General features: G+C 41.2%; 1 protein-coding gene across 2 annotated transcripts in view; it reads right to left on the reverse strand.

Annotated features, from left to right (window-relative positions):
- Positions 1-13732, reverse strand: part of DYM (dymeclin) — a 300965-nt gene that overhangs the window by 88540 nt on the left and 198693 nt on the right. For both annotated transcript variants that reach the window (XM_018555737.1, XM_018555736.1), the window contains one exon: positions 4552-4654. In XM_018555737.1, the coding sequence (XP_018411239.1) occupies positions 4552-4654 (103 nt within the window). The remainder of the gene's footprint in view (positions 1-4551; positions 4655-13732) is intronic.

Below are 13732 nucleotides of genomic sequence, written 5' to 3' on the forward strand. Positions count from 1 at the left end.
ATCATTTATCTCTTTTCACACTTTCTTTGCTTCAATCTATGACATACCAAAAGGCATGCAGATATTCATGAGACAATTGCTTTGAATTTCATGACATTTTAGGAGGAGCTGTAAGGGTACCAACAAATCTGTCCACATCTGTATGTGGGTGGGAGGAAAAAATTATAAATATTAGGACCTCCATTTGTTTGATTGTTTTGTTTCTTGTATTGTAAACTTCTTTAAAAGGAGAACTATGAGGTGAGTGCTTTTCACTCACCTCATAGTTCTGGCCGACCTGTGACAATAAAACTGTCACAGGTCGGCTCAGTAGATCGGGAAGTGAGCAAACACATACCGGCGTTCGCTCACTTCTCGATCCTGTCATGGCAGAAAGCCGTGACAGGGGAGGGGCTGGATTCCCCCCTCCCCACTCCGATCCTCCAGCGCTGACTGGCGGAACGGACGGGGGAGGGGGTACAGCTGGCTCTGCCTTTAGATAGGCAGAGCCAGCTGTCACTCACGCAGCTGGGCGGATCCAGACATAATTGTCGGGATCCGTTTCAGCTGCGTCGTCTCAGTATACTGAACTTAGGGTGACGGGAGGACGCTAGTTTGTGTCTTCCCGTTACCCTTAGAACTATGGGGAAAAGCCCTAACCCTATAGTTCTCCTTTAAATAAACAATATACAAAAAAAATATTAGGACTTCCATAAATAAACCATCTTCTTCAGTGTTCTGTAAACGGATTGGCTCGAGACAAAAAAGTAAAAATTGCAAAAACTAGCCATGGGCAGGAAGGACAGAGAATAGCGAAATACCCTGTTTCCCCGAAAATAAGACCTACCCCGAAAATAAGACCTTGTACTATTTTTGGGAATTGCTAAAATATAAGACCTACCCTGAAAATAAGACCTAGTTGTGACCATTCTCAGGGCCGGTGGTGGCATAAGGGGGAATTTGAAGAGCCGCGGGAGAGAATCGGCGGTGCCAACGAAGCCAGCGCTAGAGGAAGCAAGTCAGCACCGGAGGGAGCAGGGGCGCATAAGCTGATGCCCTTCTCTATGGCGCCAGATCCTGTCACAGGCGGAGTGATACCAAATGCACTCCGCCTGTGAGAAATCGATAGTGAAAGTGCGCTTCGCTCATTCTGGCCAGCGAATGGTTGGCAAATTGCTTTTGGAAAGGTACGGCACCCCTGATCACAATATTTTTGTACATTAATACATGTAGACTGTTGTACAGGAATAAGTGTTGATTGTTGAACATTAAAATAAAAAAAATAAGCCCTAACCCGAAAATAAGACCTAGAGTGTTTTTTTGAGCCAAAAAAATATAATACAGTGTCTTATTTTCTGGGAAACACGATATTAATGGCAAGCTGGTATTTTTCCAGGGTCAGCATGTGCTTTCTGCACTAAAATGTCAGCTCAGTGAAACTGTTATGAAAATCTTGGTGCTTATGCAGTTATGTGAACACCGGTTTACATATGTCTAAAACAGATCAGCCCCTGCTGCAGCCTCTCATCTTGTGACTTGCTACAAACGTACAGCCTGATTACAGTGGGGAGCAGCACACTGATGACATCATCTCTGCCGAGGCAAAGTCACAGGATCGGAGTTCAAGGGTGGCTTTTATTAAGGAAGGTCGAGATTATCTGAAAAAATGATACTGTTGTTGTATACTGAGACACATCAAGAATTTATTTATGTAGGTTTGTAAAGTTACTGACAGGTCCACTTAAATCTCGGTTTATGCTGACTGGTAATATTCTCTAAATGCCTTCACTGCCTAAAAATTAAAAAGCCAACTACTATTTTTTTGTTGTTGTCAGACTGGAGCCAAGATTTTCTGGCCTCGGCAGGAACACTGCAGAATGTCTATCTGTCTTTTTGGGTGTAATCTGATACGAGGAAGAGGAAACAAAAAAATAATAGACAGAAATCTTTGTAAAAATAGAAAAACGCTCTCTTTGTAATTCGCCTTTTTAATAACCCTCCTAATGGCTGAATTAAAGAGTCTCGAATAAAATCATTTCATCCCACATAAAACAAACATTGCTTTTTTTTTGTTTTTTTTGTTCCCCTTTTAACTGGGTTTTATAACGTTCTATCAGTTCCAGATGCTGCTGGGGGCTCAGGCCTTTTCTCTTATGAATTAGGAGCCTTGGAGACAGAATGAGAGGGACAGCTGCTTTTTATTTGACAGCCAAATTAACTAGAGAATCAAAGAGGGACTTAAAAAGCGCCCTTTATTTACTCCATGAAAGACAGCGTGTCACGAGGAAAGTGGAGAGAATGGACAGACAGGACCACTAAGTGACTAGATTAAAAGGCACAGGGACCGACATTTGCCATTATCTGGCAAAAATATAATATGTTTTATGCATCACACACAAGAGCAACAAATAATTGCGCACAACTACGGGACTCATAATAAAGGGCAGAGTTAAAGTGCATCTCCAGACTGGGTCTTCACCCCCATTTGCAGCTTCCCTAGAGGCTTTGAAGAACTTTGGGTTGGATAAAGCCTCCATCCCTAGGTCCAAATCTTACCTAGTAGGCAGACCTCATTATTAGTCTCAGCTGTCCACTGGCCTTTATATATGTGAACTGATGGATGCTCAGGGCTCTATCTCTCTGCTGTTGGAGCCGGCTGCCATGTGAAATGGCTGACAGCAAACGTAAAAAGGTACATGTGCTGCCTGCTTGTTTTGGAGAACACATAAGGGGCACCCTGTTAGTCAGGGAAAGGACAGACCTGAGTATAATTACCAGAAAGGACAAGCATACGTTTTCTTTTTTTTATACTTTTGCTGTACAAAGCCCTACTGCATCAAAACTGATTGGACTGTTCCTGAGTGTCCCCGTATTGTCCATGGTTTTTTGCTGCCACTGCCAGTTGAGGATGGCAGTGGCAGAAAATAAATAAATATACACACACACACACATACATACCTCTATTTGAGTTGAGGCCAACCCCATAAATATTTTAACTAGCTGGTTACGGTTTTATCCCATCACCTTTTACATGAACCAGTTTATGAACATTTTGGTTTACTAACAAGGTCTCTGGCCTAAAGAAAAATGTTTCTGGTCATTTACAATTTTGTACCAGTTTTCGAGCCTGCCTTCAGCCATCATCCCTCAGTTTCATAAGCAGGTAGTAAATGCGGCCAGGGGCAGGACCTGTGTCCTTGAAACTTAAAAAAAAAATATATATATATATATATATTTTACAGTAAGTGCAAAAAGTGAGGGACACAAGAATTGTAGAAATCCTTTAACAGTCAGGACTTCCTTAAGGAGCCCAACTGAAAGGTGGGCAATGGCCACCAAAATATCCAGTAAGTGGAAATCATACTGGAAGGCATATTTGAGGGATCAATGCCTGAGAAAAAGAAGAACAACCAACTTGGAAAGGGGATGATACCAAGGACCAACCTGGTGCTCCAAACCAGGACAGATAATAACCATAAGGGGAAGACCGTGCTAGAAAAAAAGAGGCCATGGGTCTCAGCGAATGGAGAAACAACCAAACATCCACCAAAAAAAAAAAACAGTGGAAAAACAAAACCAGCAACAAAGGTGGTCAACAAAATGAAATTTTTACTTGGCCAGACACTAGAGTAAAAAACAGGCATACTATGTCCAATAGTGAAAACATTATTTGGACAACTGCAGGAAAGGCTAAACTCTAGCATACCTAACCCTTTGACTTCAGAGAGAGAAAGCTTAGGGACCGAACTGTAAACTACTTGGATGCCCGAGTATCCATCTAGAAGAGCTGAGGGGAAGACATTCGACTTCCTAGGACACTAGCAAAAAACGGGAAGCAGGGTCATGGGGGTTGGCTTAACGTTTTTTTGTTTGCCAGTGTCACAACCTCCTGAAGGCAGCAGTATAACTCAACTGATCAAGAATCTCTACAATTCCTGTGTCCCTCAATAGATGAAAGAAAATTTGGGTGTCTGCCCATCTCATTGAGATGCACCAGAAGACATCTGACGTCTGTGCACAGACCCAAAACGGAAACCCATAACATGCTGAGGAGAGTCCCTTACCCTCTTGAATTCTATCACAGGTCCATGACATACGGCATGGAGAGCCAATAGACAATATAACAGTGACACTGACCTTGTGTCTATAGGACTATAGAAGGGACAATAGTCTGGAAGCCCCTGTAGGGGGGCAGAGACTTATGCGAGTGGTGAACATATACTCTGTAAAATGCAGTGGAAATTGACAGTGCTGTAGAAGTTAATATAATTAAACCGATATCCATCTACATGGGAGAGGAGAACAGGTCTTTGCTTTAAATCAATAAAGCATGGGAGATGTACACTGATCACAAGTGTCCTCATTACAGTGACAGCTACTTGTCACCCGTGGCTCAGCTTTGTCACATCTGTGTATACAGTAAACCACACGCAAGACATGAAGTCATTCTCTCAGTCTCGAGGTTGGGTTTCTGGTCACGTTCCGACAGACTGTGACAGCCACGAAAGCGAGTGTGTTGCAGGCGAGCCCAAAGAAATGTTCTCACGCGCCGGCTTTCAGTTCGATACTCACGTAGTCAGGAAGTGGAGAGTCATCCGAGCCAAGCGGTCCTCGTAGAGACTGTGTGGCTTGCTCCAGGACTTTGTTGTGCTTTTTAGATAGCAACGAAAACAAACTACAGAAAAGGAAGAGAGAAAAAAAAAGTTGTTGTTAATACTATGAGATAAACCCCAGATAGGTCTATATCGTTTCATGGGAGCCGTGCTGAATATAAGATCCCAGAAATACCACTGGTTACTGAGAAAGAATTCTGATAAGCACTAGAAAGGGGCTAACTGACATGCAGCATTCTTTGATTCTTATCCGGTTGGGAAATAAATCTCTGTAGATAATCTTTTTTTTTTTTTTTTTTATATTAATACAAATGACTACTGAACTGACAATGACAGTCCAAAGGTTGTCCTCTGCTGTTCCAAATGCTAAAAGTTGCAAATGGCGAGCCCCAAAACTGTATCATAAAGAAGCCATAAGTTGTGTTTTTATAATTTGTTCACATAAAAATACCTCAACTATTTTACCCTTTGTCTTGTTGGGGAGATTTCTACCAACTTCCTGTCCTGGTGACAATGTTGTAACTGTGGCAGGAAGTCATAAAGATACATGAGATGGGTTTTAAATTGGAACTGAACTCAATTTTTTTTAGGGAACATCTAGAAGTGTTAATTGTGCCTAAGCAGTACCCTAAAAAAAGTTCTGGAATTACTTCTTAAAAATAGCAGTGAACTTCCCGGGATGTGAGTGTGCCTGGGAGTTACTATATTAACTGTTCTCTTTTCTGGAGAGTACATGTGAAAGCAAATCCACGCCTCTACCAAGATGGCCGCCTCCACACAGAGCCACAGTTCAGAACAAGGCATGGCGAGTCAGTTATAGGTAAAGCTCAGCTCTTTGGGAGGGAAGCAATTTGTATGGAATAAAAGGGCAACTAGACTCCCCCTAACTAGAATGTAACAGAGCAAAGCATATGATCAAAAGAAATTCTGTTTGCTGGGAAATAAGGAGAACAAATATTTGTAATTTCAATAAACAAGTGTAATTTTATTTTTCTAAACAGCAATGAAGCAAAAAGGCAACTGGAGTCGTTGCCAAGAGCAACAACTATTTTTGCTTTCCTTATGCCGTCTAGAAAATCCATGGAATGTTTAAACCTTTATAAAGAGATCCATCACAGCGTGCTGCTCCTCCTTCATCTAGCCGGAATAAAAAGTATGTACTATTGCCCTACCATAAACAGGATTTCCCAATAAAACCAGAGAGTGGAGAAACTGGTGTGGAAAATTCCTGAAACTAAATACTCTTAGCTACGAAGACAAAATATTTATAACGTTTGCATACACACAGGCCGAACAAGCTGGCCTGAAGATTTATTTTTAAACCGGCAGCAGTTTTGCTTTATGGCCTTTGTGAATCCAGCGCGCGGCTGTGCGAGGACTCGTGGAGGAACATATCTTGGCTAAATCTAATGACAACACATAGCTTTTAATAACTAAAACATTTAATAAACCTCTGATTCATTTTTTCCCCACACATAACAAAAACACACAGATAAGGCTTTGTGGTGCAGACATCTTCAAAGCATTAGAAGGCTTTGTAAACTCAACCACTGAAATCTCATGTCATCCTGCCATGGTGATCCCGTCATGAAGGTCCTTGTTCCGGCACTTCCTGATATAAAGTGAGAATACCTTATTAGTGTGACTTGGATGGAGAAATAATAATAAAAGCTCCCCCCTTGGCGGTATCCATGGAGTGTGGTAGTTTCCTTTGGCTTTGAGTGAGGTTGGGGTGTGGACAATTTGAGTACCTGTGCCCTGGAAGCTCTTACAAAGAGAAGAATTCAACATGGGAATGGGAGCAGTAATATTTTTGTCTGAACTCTATAAAAAACGTTAAACCTGAATTCCAGCTATAAATATTTATGTATACCTACATTTGTCCAGCATGGCCTCATGTAAGTATACATATTTTATATCTGGATTCTGGCCCATCCTGTAAATCACTTTAGTAGTTGGTACTACTACAATGCCTACATCAATCTTTCGGGTCTTCTGCTGCCGCTGTGCTGAGTGACTTCACCTCTGCTATGAAAACACAGAGGGTCACTCGCTCAGCACAGCGGCCATTCAGCAAAGTCTAATATTTCTATCAAGGATTACAAGGTGTTACCTAATTGGTACAAGGGGTGTATATTGATGTCACTGCTTCTTGTCCAATCAGAAGAACGGCTAGTATTCACAGAGAAAAATACTAGATATTCACTGAATGGCCACTGTGTTGAGTGAGTGACCCTTTGTGTTGTCACAGCAGAGGAGAAGTCACTCAGCACAGAGGCTGTACAGGACCCAGAAGATCGATTTAAAGTACCTCCGGCTCCCACAGCGTTTTACAAGATCCTTACATTGGGCCAAGCTGGACCAATGTAAGTATTATAAAAATGTATACTTGGAGTTCAGCTATAAAATTATACAAAAGCACGGAAACTTTTATAGTACAAGTTGGGCTGTAGATTTGAATAATCATAATGTGCAAACCACAATCTATGTAGGTTTAAGTGGAGGATTTTCTAAAGCACTGTTTCACGTAAGTCTCATCTAGTAGAATGGATTCTAGAAAGTTTAGATGGAATTGTACACAAAATGTCAATCTGCTTGTAAGGGGTGTGGCCAACTTTGGCCCCGCCAGTTGATCTGTTTTTTTTTCTTTATTTAAGAATAAAGGCAGGATAAGAAATCAACAAACAGGCATCAACATGCCAAATACAGTAAAATACATGAACACAAGAGGTCCGCCAGAACAAAGTGGCAAATAAAGCATAAAGTTGGAACAAACCAAACCAAATCCTGTTGGGGCATTCCTACTCCTTGCCTTAGAAGGTTTTCACAATTTTATGCATAAAAGATAGACACATAAAAACAATGGACAACATGTTCAACCTACAATAAAAGTATCAGACTCATAGTCTTGAAGAAGAACACGACAATGAGAATACAGAAGGAAAGAGTAGAGAAAAACGGCAAAGAGAACAAGAAAAACGAAAGAGCAAGGCTCTGTTCTATGATGGCCCAAGACCCCTGGCCACAGAGGGCAAGGGATATCCCCAAAGGGTAAGGGAGGGAACATAAATCGTCAGCAGTCCTGAAAGCTCAGTCTAGACATGCTTGGGTAAATTCAGTGGAATGCCTAAAATGAAACCAATTAGCCCAGGTGGCAAAAAATGTGTCCCTAGTACCATGTAGAGAGAAGGTGAGGTCCTCCGTTAACTTAATCTCCTCCACATCCACATCTCTTGATGTCTGATTTTAGTATAAATTTGAGAAATTTGAAATTCAGTGATATTTGGGAAGTTTGGGGAAATGGTTTGTCCATCAATGAAAAAAAGAGAGTGCAACAAATATCACAGCTTGTACATAACAAATATGGCGGCATCTCACGCTTGACCAGTTGACAGGCATATCTATCTGCGGAGATTCCACATACATAGGTTGAATCAGGTACAGTCTGCACAGTGTAATGAGATCTGACACTAGTCCTGGGTTTACCTGTCTAATCTCATCTGACCTTCCTCACCTCTGAGGAGGTGCTGCCCAAAGCTACCAAATCAGATATAAAATTTCAGATCCTGAATCGCATTTGTAGCTAGAAGATGACACAGGTAAAGCTTTATTAAAGGATATCTAAACCCCAGAATACAAATGTAAGGTATTGCAGCTCACAAGACCCTATATGAGGTGGATGTATTCATTTTCTTTTTTTCAGGCTAACAGCATTTTAAGTAATTATACAATGATCACGTCTTTGTCACTTCCTGTGAACTGAACTGAAAGCACAAACAACCTTATCTTTCTTTCAAGCTATCATTTGTAAACTACCTCTTTCTACCATGTCATGGAAACGAAGACAAAAGGACATATTTGTAGTCCAAATTAGGAAAACAGCCTTCATGCCAACATAGGCACTTCATCTGTAATGTACAAAGGGTTCTTGACACACCACTGCAGGCATGTGTTGTAATTCATACTTTTATGGCTTCTGGCATTTAATCAACCAGCAGCAACAAAATATTTATCTTTTAGCAAAATGGTGAACTTGTCCTCCAATAAGGGATATCCCATCGAATGCGAGTTCTTAAGTTTTCACAAATCATGGAGATGTCTTGATAAAGATGAACTGAGCTCTGTCAAAACATTGACAATGAATGCTGATATAAATATTAAATGTGCCGAGCTGTAAAAATCAAACAAAACAGTGGCAATGTGACATGTCAGGTCAAGGACTTAAAATTGGAAACATATCAGTGAATGAATAATCACGAAACATGCAATATAAGAAACTTAGTATGAAAAAAGTCAATGGAGATCATTGTTTCTCTCTGGATGGATTCTACTAGGGATGCACCGATACTAGTATCGATATCGGTGCTGATACCGAGTATTTGGGTGAGTACTCATACTCGGCCAAATGCTCCAATGCCTAGCACAATACTTCCTGTGTCAGAAGCTGGGCAGCGCGTCATTACACGCTGCCTGGTTTCCTGATGGGCCGGGAAACGGCTCCATGCTCTCTCGTCACTTGTGATAAGAAGGGAACAGCGTTTGATGACCTTGATTGGTCATTGCTTTAGGTGAGCACCCACCTGTTTTCTTCTTACTCACCTATTGTGGAATTAAGCATCCTCCTGGTGTGCGGTTTGCAAGTTATCTCTGATAGAAGATCACTCTTCAGTTTATTATCTTTACTGGATGTAGAAGTTCACTACTTGATGTTGACTGCACTTTTATCTCCATTGACTTTTTTCACAGTAAGTTTCTTATATTGCATGTTTCGTGATTTATTCATTCACTGATATGTTTCCAATTTTAAGTCATTGGCCTGACATGTCACTGTTTTGTTTGATTTTTACAGCTCGGCACATTTAATATTTATATTTGTTTGATTATTACTCATTAGTGCCTAGTAGCTTTCAATATATTTCACTGGCGCAGATCATATTGTTTTACAATGAATGCTGATACTTTGACTTAGCTCTGACTCTGGATCTGTATGGATAGTTTTGAAGATGAGCTCCCAGGGCATTTACCTTACAAATCGAGTGCAGTGGCTACCCCTGGGAAAGCAGTGGATTCTCCATAGCGGAGAACAGTGATGTCTTTGTTATAACCTTAAAGACACAAATGACTGATGAAACATGGACAGTGGAGTCTCAGAGGAAAAAAAAAAAAAGTGAAAGGCAACTCAAAACAAAATCAGCATTTTAGGTGGAGTTTGCCTTTGGACACTGAGAGAGCACCTGAGATAACACAGCACAAATGCATCTGTATGCATGGAGTTAAAATGAACACTGTGTGCCAGTTCACACACTAACCCTGTAGTGACATTTTAATCAAGCACTACAGAATATGTTGGTACTATATAAACAAAGTGAATTAGGATAAACCCCCTTCCTATGTACAGACAGCACTCAGCCCTTACTTCTGCAATCAGTGTTAATCTGGCTGAGCATCAGCTCTACTAGAACAGTGTCTGAATCGTTAGGCTATAAAGTAGGTCAGACAGGCAGCTCAGGTCTGCAACTCTGCACAGGCGAGAACCAGACATCATTTATATCACAAACCTTTTTTTGCTGCACATGCATTCCAGTGACATTACAGAAGGAGAGAGGCTGATTTGTGTTAGAGGTACACTGAGACAGCAATGATTTTTTCCCCATTTTAATCTGATGCTGCCTGGGTGCCTTTTCTTGTCCTGAATGGGTTGTGGTATGTGAGCTCAATATGTTTGGTCTTGTCCTTTTATGAGCTCAAATTATTAAGAAACAAAATATCAACACATTTCAAGGGTCTTAAAGTGCCCCCTTCTTCAGGGTGAAGATACATTTCACATAAGGGTCTATATACACTCACTGACCAGTTTATTAGGTACACCTGGTTGACTACTCATTATCGCAAATATCTAATCAGCCAATCACATGGCAGCAGCACAATGCATTTAGGCATGTAGACATGGTCAAGACGATCTGCTGAAGTTCAAACTGAACATCAGAATGGGGAAGAAAAGGGATTTTGAAAGTGGCCTGATTGTTGGTGCTATATGGGCTGGGCCGAGTATTTTAGAAACTGCTGATCTAGTGGGATTTTCAAGCATAACCATCTGTAGGGTTTGCAGAAAATGGTCTGAAAAAGAGAAAATATCCAATAAGCGGCAGTTCTTTAGACAAAAATGCCTTGTTGATGCCAGAGGTCAGAGAAGAATGGCCAGACTGGTTTTCAAATAACCACTCTTTACAACCAAGGTCTGCAAAATAGGATCTCTGAATTCACAACACAACGAACCTTGAAGCACATGGACTACAGCAGCAGAAGACGACACCGGGTGCCACTCCTGTCAGCTAAGAACAGGAAACTGAGGCTACAATTTGCAAGAGCTCATCAAAACTCTACAATACTGTAGACAATTGGAAAAATGTTGCCTGGTCTGATGAGTCTTGATTTCTGCTGCTACATTCAAATGGAATAGTCAGAATTTGGCGGAAACAGCATGAAAGCATGAAGCAATCCTGCCTTGTATAAACAGTTCAGGCTGGTGGTAGTGGGGTAATGGTGAGGGCGATATTTTCTTGGCACACTTTCAGCCTCTTAGTACCTATTGGTCATCTTTTAAATGCCACAGCCTACCCGAGTATTGTTGCTGACCATGTCCATCCCAAAAAGGTGTCCAACCTGGTACTATCAAGGTGTACCTAATAAAGTGGCCATTGAGTGCATGTTCACCTAACATTGGCAGATCACTGACAGAGTCTGGTCTGGTGTTGCTCTCTAGATACCTATATCGGATAATCATTATGTAAAGGTAAACCCAAGTTCAGAGTCTTCCTTCCATTACCGTACAATTATAAAACAGGACTGTATTGGTTGGGAATATGCCTACAGTCTCCCTGTACCAACAATATGATATTGGTCTGTGTAAGAGATGCAATTGTTTAGCTTTTGTAGAGTTTTAATAAATTAAAGCCAGCCAATAACTCCAGCCTCACCCAAGGTCCAAATAATGTGCAAAAGGTAGCAAGCAAGCACTTTTTTTTTTACATGTTTGTCCCCTTGGGGGCATGGAGAAATATGGCCTTTGTTTCTTCAAATTTAGAGGGGGGCAGTTGAAAAGCTTCATGTATGTAACAGGTTTGTTCCCTGGAAAACTTCCCCTGAAGCTGCCCCAACCACATTTAAGATGAAGGAAGCCCCTGGAGCTAAGGACTGTAATGCGCAATAGAGAAGTCTGGAATCCCTTTATAGTTGCAGCACCAAAAGAATAAAGATGTATATGTAACATTGTTCTTTCATGAAGTCCTACAGGAGAAATCTTTGCAAAGGAAATAATAGCCCAACAACAAGAAACAGTGATGATGTACAAAGGTCTGTAAGGTCACCTCAAGATCTTATTAGGTGGTTGGACATAAAGAGTCAATCCTGCTTCCCTCCAGGTATTGTTTGCAATACTATTCAAAAAATTCTACACTTGGTTTAGCTGAGTGTACAAATTCAAGATCATAGTCTGAGCGGGCCAAAAACAGTCAGATCAAGTAATAGTCATCTCATTTCTCTGAGTACTATTAGCCAATACCAACGTTGTCCATGCCTTTGTAAATTATCACATAAGCTAACAGAGCAAAAGCCAACAAGCACACACCATCTTTCACTATAAAAAGATGGGCTGGTGTATTGAGGCCATGGAACTCTCATAAAAAGTAGCAGAGTTCATCCAACTGCAAGGGGAGACAATGACTTCCATGAGAAGTAATGTAAAAAGAGAGTCTATTCTCAAGTGTGACCACAGCTACAGAAAATGACAAAGTACAAAACTGTGGGTACGAGGAGTGGAGAAGTGGCTTGTTAGCAGAATTGCATGGCTTAATTTTGCAATAGGAAGTGGCCCAGGAGCATACCTAAGCAGCATTTTGAGCACTTGAATCAAGAAATGCAAGTTAAAGTCAATGTGAAATCTTATACGAGTGCCCGAGATGGTTCCCAGGAGATCTACTGGGTATGACCAACAGAATGAGGTCCTGGGGCCGAGACCAGAACAAACTCAAACAATCTCACAGGATTACATTTGCCATCTGATTTGGAAGTCCTTGTAACCCCCACACTACCTCAGAAGCTGACAAAAGTACACCTTCTCAGAGGCTGCCCCAACAAAACCTACAGAAATAATCAGCCTAATGATGATGATGAATATGGCATCTAGGCAGCTCACAAACAAACCCCTTTTTTAAATCAGCCAATGAGCAGTTTATCATTTCTACATGTTTATAGCTCTCACATAACGGAAAGAAGAAATCCATCAAAACACTTTTCCTAGAATGTAACATTAGCAATCACGTGAATGGGGCTGGCTTGGTGTTTGTGTTAGCGAGAGGTCTGCAGAAACATCTCTATATCTCTGTTATGACATCAATATCATAGCACCATCACTCTAAGTAATGGCCAAATATGTGGGGAGATGGGAACACATAGAGTAGCGCAGTGCAGGCACAACAAAACTATTCCAATAATCAACAATGCTGGACAATAAAAGGGACACCATTTTCACATACAAAAAGACGCATTTGTACGAGACCGCGCCCCTAGAATGTTTGTGATCATTTTCATCAGGGTTCTTTTTTTATCACAGTATTAAAAACTCAGTTACATTTATTATTTAGTTCCCAAAAACTACCACTCTTCAATGAATTCCACAGCTTAAAAGGCACCAACCTTAAAATTGGCTTCACCCCATTCCTGTCTTAGAGGCTGACCTCCTCCTGAAAAATTATACACAAGTGAGACCAGACCTCATGCTTGCCGTGCCTCAAAGAACTCAAGCTAGACAACTAGCATTTCCAGAGGGAGATCAGCGATTGTATCCTCCATGCTTCTCAGATAAAAGAGTTTCTTCTATGATGTACCTCAAATTGAACCCCTCCATGCAGAGGAAGGTAACAAGTTCACTTTAATTCATACTCTCCACAGAAGTACACACTGTTTGCTCCCCTGTTTTGGAGCAGGAGAAGCCACTCTATGCAAGCTATTAGTCAGAGGATTCATAGCTTACACAGGGCTGTGGACCCATATGACAGTGCTGGTGCTTGGTGGTCGGTCAAGGTATATGCTCTCCCACACAGAGCAGGGAAAGGTTAATGTGCTTGTGTGTGTGGGGGGGG

Source organism: Nanorana parkeri, unplaced genomic scaffold, assembly GCF_000935625.1.
Source record: "Nanorana parkeri isolate BGI_ZX_2015 unplaced genomic scaffold, ASM93562v1 scaffold210, whole genome shotgun sequence".
Taxonomy (NCBI): Eukaryota; Metazoa; Chordata; class Amphibia; order Anura; family Dicroglossidae; genus Nanorana; species Nanorana parkeri.